The sequence below is a fragment of the Pelophylax lessonae genome (genome assembly GCF_965119305.1).
Source record: "Pelophylax lessonae genome assembly, chromosome: 11".
Lineage (NCBI taxonomy): Eukaryota > Metazoa > Chordata > Amphibia > Anura > Ranidae > Pelophylax > Pelophylax lessonae.
Genome location: NC_138778.1, coordinates 43,949,305 through 43,963,889, shown reverse-complemented (window position 1 = coordinate 43,963,889; position 14,585 = coordinate 43,949,305). Strand labels below are relative to the sequence as shown.

At 40.8% G+C, this 14,585-nt stretch overlaps 1 protein-coding gene across 1 annotated transcript in view; it reads right to left on the bottom strand.

Annotated features, from left to right (window-relative positions):
* TOP1 (DNA topoisomerase I) overlaps nt 1-14,585 on the bottom strand; it is an 81,867-nt gene that overhangs the window by 33,893 nt on the left and 33,389 nt on the right. Inside the window, exons 3-6 of the mRNA XM_082271219.1 lie at nt 9,192-9,279; nt 7,344-7,809; nt 4,928-4,974; nt 3,182-3,274 (exon numbers count right to left, since the gene is read on the bottom strand). Of these exons, the coding sequence (XP_082127345.1) occupies nt 3,182-3,274; nt 4,928-4,974; nt 7,344-7,809; nt 9,192-9,279 (694 nt within the window). The remainder of the gene's footprint in view (nt 1-3,181; nt 3,275-4,927; nt 4,975-7,343; nt 7,810-9,191; nt 9,280-14,585) is intronic.

The window sequence follows — 14,585 nt, the reverse complement described above, 5'->3', positions numbered from 1 at the left end:
AGGGGGGTATACTCCCTCTGCTATAGTCACTCAGCAATGTCAGGAGAATTATAACTCCACAGAGGGGTGGGTGCTGTGTCCGTCAATGAACATGAGAAATGGATTTTACGGTAGGTCAAAAATCCCCTTTTCTTTCGTTAACTGACAGACACAGCTTCAGATCTTCATAACCATTGGGACGTCCCAAAGCAGTGTTAAACATAAGGGGTGGGAACAAAAAACAAAACTCCCAAGGCTAAAACATTAGCCAACCAGATAACAGGAGCTCAACCAAAGGAATGGAGCCCACCTGAGGGGAAAAAAACCCCACACCCTCAAAGAGGATCAGGTCCTCTTAAACAGCAGCCTGCAAAACCAAGCATCCGCAGATGCCAACAAATCCACTTTATAAAAGTGTGCACCAACGACCAGATGGCCGCATTGCAAACCTGCATCACTGACACTTGATGACAGAAGGCCCAGGAAGCACTAAGAGCCCTGGTAGAGTGCGCCTTGACGGGGAAAGGAGGAACCTGACCCTTGATGGATTAGGCCTGAATTACTGTCTGCCTGATCCATCTGGAAATGTTGCAGGGGAAGCAGACAACCCTTTTCGAGGTCCATCCGTGAACACAGAGTCTGACTTCCTGAAAGACTCCGTAGCTGTCAGGTACACCCCAATTGCCTGGACCACATCCAAGGCATGCAAGGCAATTTCCTTCGGATGTTTAGGCCTGGGACACAGGGAAGGCAACACAATGTCTTCATTCAAATGAAAATTATCCAACCTTTGAAAGGAACGACGGACAGGGGCGAAGAACCACCTTATCCCTGTTAATCACCAGGTAAGGTGAATGACAGGATAATGCCACCAGTTTCGACACCCTGTGAGCAAAGGTGATAGCCACTAAAAAGGCCACCTTCTTTAAAAAGGTAAGCAGGGGAATCTTCCAAATGTTTTCAAAGGGAGGCTTCTGTAGAGCTGAAAGCACCAAATTAAGATCCCAAGGAGGCAACGGAGCCCGCACTGGGAGGAACCAAATGTTAAAGACACCCTGAAGAAAGGTATGCACCAGGGAGTGTGTGTCCAAAGGTCGTTGGAAGAAGACCACCAAAGCCGACACCTGGCAATTGATGGTAACTCAAGACCAATTTCTGTTCAACCCCCCCATTGAAGGAAGGTCAAGACCACGCAAAGTACATCTTCCACGTACGATGGTACAAAGTATGGGAGTGAAGACAAGCAAGTAGGTACACTGTCAGTGCTCTGCACCTATTCCCTGCACTCAAAGTGGTGCAATCCTCTATCCAGCTCGACTTGTAGATGAGAACAAATCATTCGGCAACCTTCTAATGCTTCAGCCTTGCAGCCCCTCACTAGACCAGGGTGGTCCGGAAACACTGTGAAACGACAAACACACACAAGGGCGCACTGGCCTAGTGCATTATCCTTAAAACAGATTTATTAAAATGATGAATTAAAAATACTCACAAACGAGTTCTTGATAAAAGGCACATCAAACAAGCATAAATTTATGCTTGTTTGATGTGCCTTTTATCAAGAACTCGTTTGAGTATTTTTAATTCATTTTAATAAATCTGTTTTAAGGATAATGCACTAGGCCGGTGCGCCCTTGTGTTTATGGGAGTGAAGAGGCAAGAACAGGCCAACATCCCAAACAAAATACAGAAAGAACAAGGGGTGCCTCTAAGCGGGACTTTAAGGGCCTCGAAAAATGTAATGTACTAGAGTATAAACAATTGAAGCAAAAATGTATAAAAAGTACATTTTATTATAGATTGATGTTCTAACAAGATGGTATGATTGAACAAGCAAGATCTTATTGGAGCAAGAAAAAGGCAAACCACCTCAACAAGACACGGTGGTTAATGACAAATAGCAGAGAAACCCCACAAAAACACCCAACAAGTTTCAGAGTTTTTTTTCTTTTTTCAGGGTTTTTTTTTGCATATGTAGAACCCATTTAAAAAAAATGTAACCCCAGTCTTTAATTTCACAATTAAAAAGCATTTTTATTACATCTGATAAGTGGGATAAAAAAAACCCTCAAAAAAACTACTGATCATGACAAATTCAGAGCTGCCATGTGTCCTTTGCACACTTCCTGCATGCTCTTCCTCTTAGTTCTCATCTAGGAATACAGAATGACTAGCATTAATGTTGTAGATATCTGAGAGTGGTAGCAGTTTAGCAAATAACAGCTAGGCAGGGCTGACACCACAAAAGTGCTGCACGTCGTCAACCCACAAGAGGGTTTACTAGCTCAGTGCATTGTTATCTGATCAACTGCTGTGTCTGCAGGGCCTTTAAAAATGAGTAATACATGGGCAAATGCATATGTAAAATTTTATAGAAAAGTAAATATGGATACAGAAAGCCACCCAAATTTTTAATTCATGCCCGTGCAATTTTTCCCAAACTCCTTGCAATGAGGATAGTTTATTTTAAAGAAAAATTGAAGTTAGTTTAAAAGTGGACATAAACTTAAAGCAGTACTAAACCCAAAAATCAAACATTGCAGCTTACCAATTCTTGGATGTGATGGCTGCATTCTTTTATGCTTTTCTTCTACTATCATCTGGTGACCCAGCCAGCAAAAGCCTGTTTTTCAAAAGCACAAACTCTCTAGCAGAATGTATCAGTTTACATTACAGAGACAAACCATTTACCAATGGCAGGGGTTATTAAAATGGTTTATTCAGGCAAAACCTTTACCCCAAATGGGAAAAAAATGGTTGGCTGTAATGGATTATAAAGTGTGAGAATGAGTTTGGCTTCAGTTGGTTAGTGTATTTAAATCCAACAATCCCCCCCCCCAGACTGAACGACAATGTTGCGGTCCAGAGGTGCCCTATCCAGAGCTTTGTCTCGCTTATACTGGAGGTGAGTTACTGGCCAGATCACCAGGTGAAGCAGGAGGAGAAAAAGCCAAAGAAAAAAAAAAAAAAAAAAAACACGAATACAGCAACCACATCTGATTGGTAAGCTGAAAAATATTACATTTTTAGTTTTGGGTTTAATATCACTTTAAGTAGCCATTTTACAAATACAGAGAAAAACCCTCAAATCCTAGTCTAAGCTTTGTCAAACTTATTTCTTTTGCTGAAAGTCATAAGTGGCTTTTGCAACCTGATAGACCCCTGCCTCCCATGATCCCCCCCCCCCCCCCCCAATACTTACTCTTCTTCATCTCTGGATCTCTTCAGTGCCTTGTTCTCCTTGGGAGTGAAGGTGTAGCCATCATCTTCTGGTTCATTTTTGACATGAACGGGACTAAAAAACAGGACGAGGAAAGGTCACATATAAATGAAGCTTCAAATAAGTCTTACAATATATAATAACTGTCTAGCTAACAGAAATTGAAGCAAAACATTGGATTTTCATTTTAAATATACTATGGAACTATGTAACCTGTCAAACTACAGGAGCTACCCCGGTTAACGAAAAAAAAAAATCTCATGTCATTGACAGGCCGTAACTGCCAAGGTGATCTCCCAACACACCAGCTCAAGAGTCAAGCTAAATATTGGGACGGAGAACAATCTCATCAGTATTCAAAACTACGAAATGAAACCGATTAATTCCAAACCCATTTATGGCTGGTTTTCTTTAACCTCTTCCTAGCTGACAACCAAAAACATTAAATGGATAGCAATGAGAGAAAAAAAAAACGCCACACACACCTCCCCCCTTGGAAGACATGCCCTATACAACTGCACATGACCCCTAATGACGTCTGACGAAAGGCGTTGGGTGGGATCTACGGGACGCGTCACTTCCGCCATCTTGGAATGCAGGTGGAGTGCAAACCAGCGTCCCTGCTAGTTTATAACCGGCTCTCATTGATCGGCAACATTGTAAGTGTAATCTTTTTAGCGTGTGACCAGTTGTTTATACAGCACTATGAGAAGCATTCCGTTTCCCTCCCGATTTCATGTGCCTCGAATACCCAGAGTTATTTTCTGGTTGGATTGATGTGCAATTGCAGGACGGCTTCCTTCCTGAGGGGATCTATCCCTCTTCAATATGCATTCAAAATACACTGCTCAAAAAAATTAAAGGAACACTTTTTAATAAGAGTACAGCATTAAGTCAATTAAACTCCTGAGATATTGATTTGGCCAGTTAAGTAGTAGAGGGGGTTGTTAATCAGTTTCAGCTGCTTTGGTGTTAAAGAAATGAAACAGGTGCACTAGATGGGCAACAATGAGACAACCTCCAAAACAGGAATGGTTTTACAGACGAGGTGGAGGCCACTGACATTTTTTCCCTAATCCTATTTTCTGACTGTTTTTCACTAGTTTTTCACAGACAAGAGCAGGTTCACCCTGAGCATATGTGACAGAAGTAAAAGGGTCAGGAGAAGCCATGGGGAACGTTATGATAACATCTTTCAGTATGATGAGTTTGGTGGTGGGTCAGGGATGGCCTGGGGATCCTCTGGATCTTGGTCCTCAGGAACTAATTAGTGGGGGAAAAAAAAAAAAAAAAACCCAAATCTTCCCTGTTACAGCCAAGACCGAAGTCCCAGCGGCGAGCTAGGTCCTATTCCTAACACTAGGCAGAACAAACTGATTCTGATTAATGATAGAGTGTGAGGGGGTTTTGCCTGCAGGGACAGCCCCCATAGGTGTGGTTACATTTTTTGCCTGCCTAGTGCCTATTCCTGATGGGAGGAGCATAACCCTACTAGTAATGAAGATGGAGCTGCATCTGTCAAACGATCGAGAAAAAAAAAAAAATTAGATTCTTTGCAAAATTTTGAAAAAAAAAAAAATTTATTTTTTTTCCATCTTTTTTCATTTCTTTAGCAAAAAAATTTAAAACTCCAGCAGTGATTTATATAGCACCAAAAGAAAGCTCGCTCTGGGCAGGAAGGGGATGAAACTGCCTGGTTGTGAAGTGGCACAAAATGTTCCATCTTACCTAGAGAAGCCATTTTCTTTTTTCACTTTTACGCTGTCCATGGAGGCCTTGAGCTGCAATACAAAAAGTTTTAAAATCGTTAAAAGGTTAAAACCCAAACACACTCAAGCACCTATTAGAGCAGGGTTTCATGGAACCCTAGAGGTTGTTAGGTGTTCCTTGAGCAATGAACAATTTCTACCTCCCAGATAAGTTCCACCTGACACCATGGATCTTTTCAGCCATCTATAAGGGGGTAATTCTTCCCAATGACCACAAGGGTAAGGGGCATTCTTCCCCACTATCACACTGATGTATCAAGAGTTGTAGATCTAGTATTTTTTAGCAGGGGTTCCCTGAGAATGGAAAGTTATTTTAAGGGTTCCTCTGTGTTGAAAAGGATTAGAAAAGTTGTAATAAAGAAATCTGTCAAGATTAGGGTAGGGCTAACCAGTGATTTTAAAAGTTTGTATGCCCTATTAAAGCCTAGTGCGTCCAACTGCTCTTTTTTCCAAGAGATCTGCTACACAAGAGATTAGCAGCAGTGCGACAGAAATCAAATTTCTCACATTCAGGCAATGTCACCAATTCTGTAGCAGAAGTTGTAGCGATTTCCATAAATCTTAATGAAAATGAATCACTCCTTTTAGGTTAGACTGCGAATCCCCCCCCACCCATTGAGATCTACATCTACCGATTAGCTTCATGAGACTACCCGTCAGCTTTACTAAAATTAGCAAACCTAATACAAAAGCCTTTGCATTTACTTTAGTTTTAAAGGATTAATAAAATGTTGAGCTCCATTCTAAATGAAATGTAACTGCTCTAATATTTAACGAGCCTACAATAATAAAGGCCTGAATTATGCTAACCATACCCCATTTGATTGCAATTGTAAAGTCAGAGAAAGTATAGAAAATAATCCCCCCCCCCCCCCCTTTTAGTGTAGACAGGCACAGTTTTTGTTTTATTCAGCTGTAGTTACTTATAATGTCCAAAAAAAGGATCACCCCCTTGTGTCAGTATTTTGTTGAACCACCTTTTGCTTTAAATTACAGCCTTTAGTCTGTTGGGATATGCCAGTACTAACTTGCCAATATTTGCCCACTCTTTTTTTTTTTTAAGTTCAGTTAAATGAAATGGTGACCGTTTTGTGGACTGCAGTCTTCAAGTTATTCCACAGATTCTCAATGGGGTTTCAGTCTGGGCTCTGGCTAGGCCATTCACCTTTCTTCAACCACTGTGTGGTCATTTTTGCTGTGTGTTTTGGGTCATGTTGCAAGGTAAACCTTCTTCCCATTGAAAAATTTCTGACAGAGGGCAGCAGATTTTCCTAAGAATTTGACAGTTTTTTTTCCCCATCCATTTTCCTTCTATCCTCACAAGCGCTCTACTCCCTGCTGCAGAGAAACACCCCCATAACAGTACATTACCACCTCCATGTTTTACTGTAGGAATGGTGTTATTTGGATGGTGAGCTGCATTGGATTTCCACCAGACAAGGTTTGCTGTTAAGGCCAAATAATTCAATCTTAGTCTCATCTGACCAAAACACTTTGTCATTTGGCCTCAATCTTCAAGGTGCAGGTAGCAAAGCAACAAAATGTATTTTTAAAAAAAGGGGGAGGGGAGGCGCACAATTCTTTTCTATACCCATTGTTCATAGCCACTTTGTGCGAAGAGCTTCCATTTTTAGAGCCGGTTCACACTACCACGACTTCATCGCGGCTTGCAAAGGACTTCCTCATTATAGAAGTCAATGCAAGTCGCTCCGACTTCGCCCAAAAGTAGTGCAGGAACCTTTTTCTAAGTCGGAGCGACTTGAGTCACTCTGATTAGAACGGTTCAATTGCACAGCATGGAGCGCTACTCGTCAGGCGACCAAGTCGCCTGACAAGTCGAAGTAGTGTGAACCGGCTCTTATAGTCCTACCCCCACTTTTCTGTTACAGCAGTTGTGCAGGGTGCATGAATATGGCTGTGCAGGTCTACAAGCACCAGAATTTGAGCAGATTACACACCACCACAACACTTCTCTGCTATACAACTTTGTGCAGACATTGGGGATGATGAACTAAACTGGAGTGTGCAAACTTTGGTGCAGCTCTGCATAAAAACCAATCAGCTTCCAGATTTTGTTTGTCAAAGCTTAAATTGAACATGCTAAAGTTAGCAGATTGGCTACCATACACAGCTGCCCCAGATTTTGTACTCTCCGGTAAATGATCCCTTTGTGTTAGTGGGGGTGGCTGTTACTCAGCAATGCCACCATTGAGCACTGCAGTGTGAGGAAGCATCCTTGCTAGGAGACAAAACATGACCAACTGCCCATTTCTGCTTTTGCTCAGTGGCTATGCAAGACAACGATGGACCACCAGAGGCAAAAACACAATCTACAGTTTAGTAGGTTAGGAAAAGCTACACGCTCTACCACATACCTTTTCCTTTTCTTTCATTTCCTTTCTTTTTTCCTTATCTCTGTGTTTTTCTTTATGCTTTTCCCCATCCTTATGCTTTTCTCCATCTTTATGCTTTTCCCCATCTCTGCGTTTTTCTTCCTTTTCTCGATGTTTCTCACCATCTTTATCCCGATGTTTTTCGCCATCCTTGTGCTTCTCGCTCTCCTTGTCTCGATGTTTCTCACCATCCTTGTGCTTCTCGCTCTCCTTATCCCTATGTTTCTCACCATCCTTCTCCCGATGTTTCTCGCCATCTTTCTCCCGATGTTTCTCGGCATCTTTGTCCCGATGTTTCTCACCATCCTTTTCCCGATTTTTCTCACCATCCTTCTCTCGATGTTTTTCTCCATCCTTCTCTCGATGTTTTTCTCCATCCTTCTCTCGATGTTTCTCACCATCTTTATGTTTGTCCTTGTGTTTCTTTTCAGAAGGATCTTTGTGCTCACTTCGTAAAGAAAAAAAAAAGGATTTTGAGTAGATGGGAGATATTGGAATACCAAGAGAAACTCACAAAAAAAAATATGGGATTATAAACAATCCAATGCTACTTAAAAGATAAACCCTTTTGTACCCCAAAGTCATTGAAACCTAGATGCCCAAGCCAAACTGAACAGCATCCTTACAGCTTAATACAATTGCAAGATCAAAGCTGACAGTAGTATTTGGCATGAATACAACTAAGATTTTTAGCATCCTCAGCAGCCATCTGGACATGGTACAGCCAGCATTAGAAGTGTTTTTTTTTTTTCCCCTCCGAAGATTCACTTCTGTTTTAGAGCCGGTTCACACTACCGCAACCAGAAAGTCACCCCATGAAGGAGCGACATTTTAGCAGAGACTTGTAAGAGACTTGTAAGAGACGTGACTTTGTCTGTGGAGAATGCCTGGCTAATCTTTTTCTTCTTCCTGGAAAGTCTGATTACAGTCGCTTGAAAATAGATAAGGATCAGACTTAAGAGGCGACTCCCATTGAAGTCTATGTGCACAAGTCGGATAGAGATCGCCTTGAAGTAGTACAGGAACCTTTTCTGAAGTCGGAGCGACTTCAGTAGTGCATATTAAGACGGCTCTCATTCATTTACATTGAATTTGTAATGACAAGAGACTTGGGGCGACTTGAGGGCACACAAGTCACGTCCCAAGTCGGAGTAGTGTCAACCGGCTCTTAGGGTTTAGCCTTAGGCTGAGGGTCAAAAGAAAAAAAAAAAAAAAAGTGATCTGCACTTCCCATTCATTTGTAGTGAGCTTTTGTACTTGCCTAACAGGAATGAATGGAGAGTGCATGCATAGGCCTGGCAAATAACTCTGCAATCCGCACCGTTATTTTTTCCCTGACTAAGAAATACATAGACTCCTCGAGGAGGGAAGGCTACAAAAAGGCTAAGTTAAGTGGGAAAAAAAAAAAATATCTATCTTACAAGGCCATTAAATAGATTAATCCAGACATACCCACTGCCTCCAAATTCCCTTCCATGAGTGCCAAGCTTCTCCTTTTCCATATCCTTGCCTGTTTGAAACAAGCAGTACCTGCTAGCTGTGGTCATGCGCGCTGCTCTATGCGCACTACAAATCCCATATATTTTTGATTTTTAATAGCCTGAAATCCACTTGTCCAGACCTCATTTTTTTTTTTATTCCCCCTTTCTTCTTCTAAAGATTTCTCCTGTTGTCTCCACTACATCATGGGCAGTTTTCACTGCTGCTGTCTTTTTTCCGGGGAAAAAAAAAAATAATTCCTACCTACCGATAAGACCTGGCCTATACATTGATAAAGAATAAAGAAAAAAACTTCTCAATTGCAAAGATTTTTGCACCTAGTGCAATTACCTGTTATTGTGTTTGGATTTTTCACGGTCTTTGTCCTTCTTGTGTTCTTTGTGACGATGCTCCTTGTCTTTCTTATGTTTATGGGAGTCTGCCAGGTGAAGAGAAGGATATTAGAAGAATACAGAAATAAATGATCTCACAAACATCTAGCATGTATTGGTAGTGAGATTTTACAATCCTAGCCAAAACATTGTACGTAGATATGGAATGCATATTAACTGTTAAATATTACAATGATTACGGGTACCAGAATATTGTGGACTAGTTTCTTTACATCAGTCTCCGTATGATCCTAATGATGACCTACATGGGATGTCCTTGCTGACTGGCTCAACTCCCAGGATCTTGTTTCAAGTTAAACTAGACATACACGGGCCAACAAGTAAAGGTCATCCAGGGCTGTCAATGGGCTTACACTAGTTGAAATTTATAGTACAACTTATATTGCATCACCACACTCAGGCCTACAAATAGCTGAGCTTTAAAAGGAGTTGTAAAGTCAGAAGGTTTTTCATCTTAATGCAAGAAGATAAAAACCTTCTGTGTGCAGAAGCCCCTCTAACACTTACAGGATTGTCCTCTGTCCACGAGTGTCTCAGCCATCTGAGATTCTCCCTCCTGATTGGCTGAGACACAGCAGCAGCACCATTGGCTGTCACTGCTGTTAAACAAAGTCAGTTAGCCAATCAGGAGAGAGGGGATGGGGCTTCATGTCTGAATGAACACACTGAGCTGTGACTCTGCTGCTTGCTGTGGGGGCACTGAAAAGGAGGGAGGGACCAGGAGAGCAGAAGAGGAACCCAAGAAGAGAAGGATCCAGGCTGCTCTGTGCAAAAAAACTGTATAAAAATAGCTAACCTGTTATACTTGCCACCTCTATAGGAAAAGATTGAGACTTTAGTCGCTTTGAGTGATAATTGTCAAAAAACACACGCAAGGACAGTGGGGCGTTTCTTAGTAAGAGTTTACAGTATAAATATCTAAAGTCAATCCCCTGCTGTACCGTTTTGGTTAGAGAAAAGAATGGTAAGTTGTTACTTTTGTGATCATCTCATCAACTTTACAAATCACTTAGCGTCTGCTACCCCTCTCTGCCAATCCCTCTAATGGCTGTCACTCACCCAACAAATTAAATATGAATAATAACTTGCAAAGCATTTCACAACTTGTGCCCCCCCCCCCACCCCCGGCAACACATCACTAGCCTAGTCTCAAAATACCATCCAAACTGTTGTCTTCGTTCCTCCCAAGACCACCTGCCCTCTAGTTCCCTTTCACCTCCTTCCATGCTTGCCTCCAGCCTCTCCCATCCTTTAGAATTCCCTACCACAACCTGTCTGACTGACTATCTCCAAATTATCCACTTTAAGGCGATTCCGAAAAACTTCAGAAAAGCCTATCCTGCATCCACCTAACAACTGTACTTTTTATTTGCTCCATCAGCTCATACCCCATAGTTATTACCTTTTGGTTTTACTTGATCCTCCCTTCTAGCTTGGACGCTCCAACGAGCAGGTCCCTCTGATTCCTCCTGTATTGAATGCTTTTGTAAGCGTAATGTGTGCCCTCTTGATGTAAAGCAATGCCCAAACTGTTAGTGCTCTATAAATCCAGTAGAACAGTAATCTACGCTCTATCGAGAACCTTTCCCTTCTTGTCCCATAGACAACAGAAGTGAAGGAAGTCATTGAAGTGAAGAAATCTCCTTAGGACACCCATCACTTAAGATTTCCCTTTTTTCCTATTCTGGTGCCAACTCACAACTTAGATCCCCCCCCCCCCACCCCCTGTACCGAAATCATGGTCACCAGGACAAATTCAGTGTATAGGTATCCCTAACATGGGCACGGACTGCAACAGAAATGTGACAGAGGTTCTAACCTCTTACCATTTAATGGAGTTAATGCAGGTTGTTTTAGCTTTAGATATACTTTAACCCAAATTCATCTTATTTGCCTCCAAGAGGCACTGAAAGTACGGCTCATTTCTAAAAAAAAGCAGAATCAGGGCCGCCCGCCAGCCTTCTAATGTATGCAGGGTACTGTAAGAGTAAGCGCACTACACCAATGAATTCATTTTAGTATGGGTTTTAGGCTTTAAAACATCAAAGGTAAACAAACATGTTTCAGGAGCTTACAGATCCCCCTTCATTAGGGTTGATTTGCTGGCAAAAATGAATTGTAATACTGGACAGGTAATTTTGGGAAGTTAAGATTCTACACTAATCCCAGCATGGGTCACCTGTCTGAAAGCCTTCTAATGTAAATCAGCAGGAGTTTTTTAATAGTGCTGCGAGGCTAAAAAGGAGAGAAAATTTCTCATTCCCCTATTAATGCTAAATAGTGAGGATGGAGGTATTGTCCCTACCGGCTGTTGTATTTCGACAGCATTTATACTTAGAGACCCATCACCTGTGGCCTTTTGGGGACCGATTAGATCTCATGTCGCATGGCCCATTCTGCTGGTCACATCTGTGCATTACACTCCCATTGACTTCTACAAGTCCATTAACATGGCCTGGGGACAGATTTGGAGGAGTACGGTCATGAGAGGGAGACTTGTAACACGGGATGTAACCATCACTGAGAGTCGTGGGTCATGGATCCCATAAGCAAGATCAGTGGAGTGTGAAGGTGGGACTGTTTCAGTCAGGGTGTCTCAATGTGCTGCTCTTTGCGGATCATAAAAGCTTAAGGGCACCTGTACCCAGACTATGGACATTAAAAGCAAAAGCGAAGAAGAAAGAAAGAGAAAAAGAAAGAAGGAAAAGAAAAGAAAGAAGAGAAGAAAAAGAAGGAAAAGAAAAGAAAGAAGAGAAGAAAAAGAAGGAAAAGAAAAGAAAGAAGAGAAGAAAAAGAAGGAAAAGAAAAGAAAGAAGAGAAGAAAAAGAAGGAAAAGAAAAGAAAGAAGAGAAGAAAAAGAAGGAAAAGAAAAGAAAGAAGAGAAGAAAAAGAAGGAAAAGAAAAGAAAGAAGAGAAGAAAAAGAAGGAAAAGAAAAGAAAGAAGAGAAGAAAAAGAAGGAAAAGAAAAGAAAGAAGAGAAGAAAAAGAAGGAAAAGAAAAGAAAGAAGAGAAGAAAAAGAAGGAAAAGAAAAGAAAGAAGAGAAGAAAAAGAAGGAAAAGAAAAGAAAGAAGAGAAGAAAAAGAAGGAAAAGAAAAGAAAGAAGAGAAGAAAAAGAAGGAAAAGAAAAGAAAGAAGAGAAGAAAAAGAAGGAAAAGAAAAGAAAGAAGAGAAGAAAAAAGAAGGAAAAGAAAAGAAAGAAGAGAAGAAAAAAGAAGGAAAAGAAAAGAAAGAAGAGAAGAAAAAGGAAAAGAAAAGAAAGAAGAGAAGAAAAAGAAGGAAAAGAAAAGAAAGAAGAGAAAGAAAGAGAGAAAGAGAAAGAAAGAAAGAAGAGAAAGAAAGAGAGAAAGAGAAAGAAAGAAAGAAGAGAAAGAAAGAGAGAAAGAGAAAGAAAGAAAGAAGAGAAAGAAAGAGAGAAAGAGAAAGAAAGAAAGAGAGAAAGAGAGAAAGAAAGAAAGAAAAGAAAAGAAAAGAAAAGAAAAGAAAAGAAAAGAAAGAAAGAAAGAAAGAAAGAAAGAAAAGAAAAGAAAAGAAAAGAAAAGAAAAGAAAGACTGCCATTTTTGCTGAAGCGCAGAGCAGCAGTAAATCTTTAGGCTATCAGATCAGCCTCTAGTGGCTCTTATTTTCAGCACAGTGCCAAAAAAAAAAAAAAAGGAAGAGCAACTGAGCATGTGCAGAGTAGGGTGAGAGTGCATTACTGGATTTTAAACAATATAGACACTTATTTTTAATGGTTTTACATTGCAGGCATAGCTAACGGGGCCAGCCTGAAGTGATCTAGCAGGGCTTTATTTCCTGACTACAGTCCCAGCAACTTGCATTTTATATAAGAATGAAAACAACCCAAAATTATCAAGGTCTTCATTAAAAAAAATAAATAAAAATCTACATTTTAAAAGCACATCTAGGAGACTTGAAAACGCAAAACTTTATGAAAAGAAGAGTAGTACATTTCTATTTATAGTTTTAGGTAAGGTATGTGTTTGCATACATTTTTCTTCATGACAAAGTATGCGGGACTTCCTGTTTAATTGAGCAACTGCACTTTACCTCTCCCTTCCCTGTTTCTCAATACAAGTACAGTATATAAAAAGCTTTGCTTTTTTTTTTTTTCCCTTTTTTGTCCACTAAAAAGAACCCGTTTTGCTTTGCCCAAGCAAGGAAACGCAACACGTTCACTATAATTTCTCCTGAATTCTCACAATTCTGTTCAGTAATGGCAGCCAAGATGGGGGAATATGTGAAGTGCACACATGTGATGGGCACACTTTCCCCACGGTGTCTGGGCATCTAATCAAGCACCATCACATGGAACAAAGGGACCGATTCCCATATTCTGGTATAGATGAGCTATAGGCGGAGTACCAGGTAATATTCCCACTAACTAAATAGACCAGCAGGTAAGCAAAGGGGATTCGAGCATATGCTGCTGTTGGATTTCCCAATTAACCACTTCCATACCAGGCGAATTCTGGCACTCCGCTCCTACATGTAAAAATAGTTTTTCTAGAAAATTACTCCGAACCCCCCAAAAGCTATATATGGTTTTTTTTTTTTTTTCTAGCAGAGTCCCTAGGGAATAAAATGGCAGTCGTTGCAACTTTTTATGTCATACTGCATTTGCACAGCAATATTTCAAAAGCTTTTTTTTCCCCCTCTTCCCAAAACACACACACAAACACACAAACACACAAACACACAAAAGCTAGCCTAATTTTTTTTCTATAAAAATGTGAAGGATGTTATACCGAGTAAATAGATAAATATGTTTCACTTTAAAACTGCGCACACTTTTGGAATGGCGCAAAATGTCACTTCATCATAGGCAACGCTTTTAAAAATGTTTACAGGTTACCTGTTTAAAGTTACAGAGGAGGTCTTGGGCTAGAATTGTTGCTCTTCCTCCATCGTTCGTGACTATACCTCACATGTGTAGATTAAACTCAGTTTACATATGTGGGCGCAACGTACGTATGCGTTCACTTCTGCTTTTTTCTTTGTTATTTTTACACTTCCCTTTAATTTTTTTTTTTTGTAATCCCTTTTACTCCTATTACAAGGAATGCAAGTATCCCTTGTAATAGGAATAGTGCAAAAGGTCCTCTTTATGGCGATATCTGGGGTCAATAAGACCTCAGATCTCTCCTACAGGCTGGAAAGCCTGAAATTAAACAAAAAAAAAATCTTGATTTTCCAGCCCAGATCACGGCAGTATTTACAACTGGCAGGCCAGACGCGAAGTCATAATGTTGCACCCGGGACTCCGAGAGTCAGAGACTGCCTGGGACTTTCCCATCCACCCTTTTCCCCCCTTCAGGGGTATTGCAGTGGGG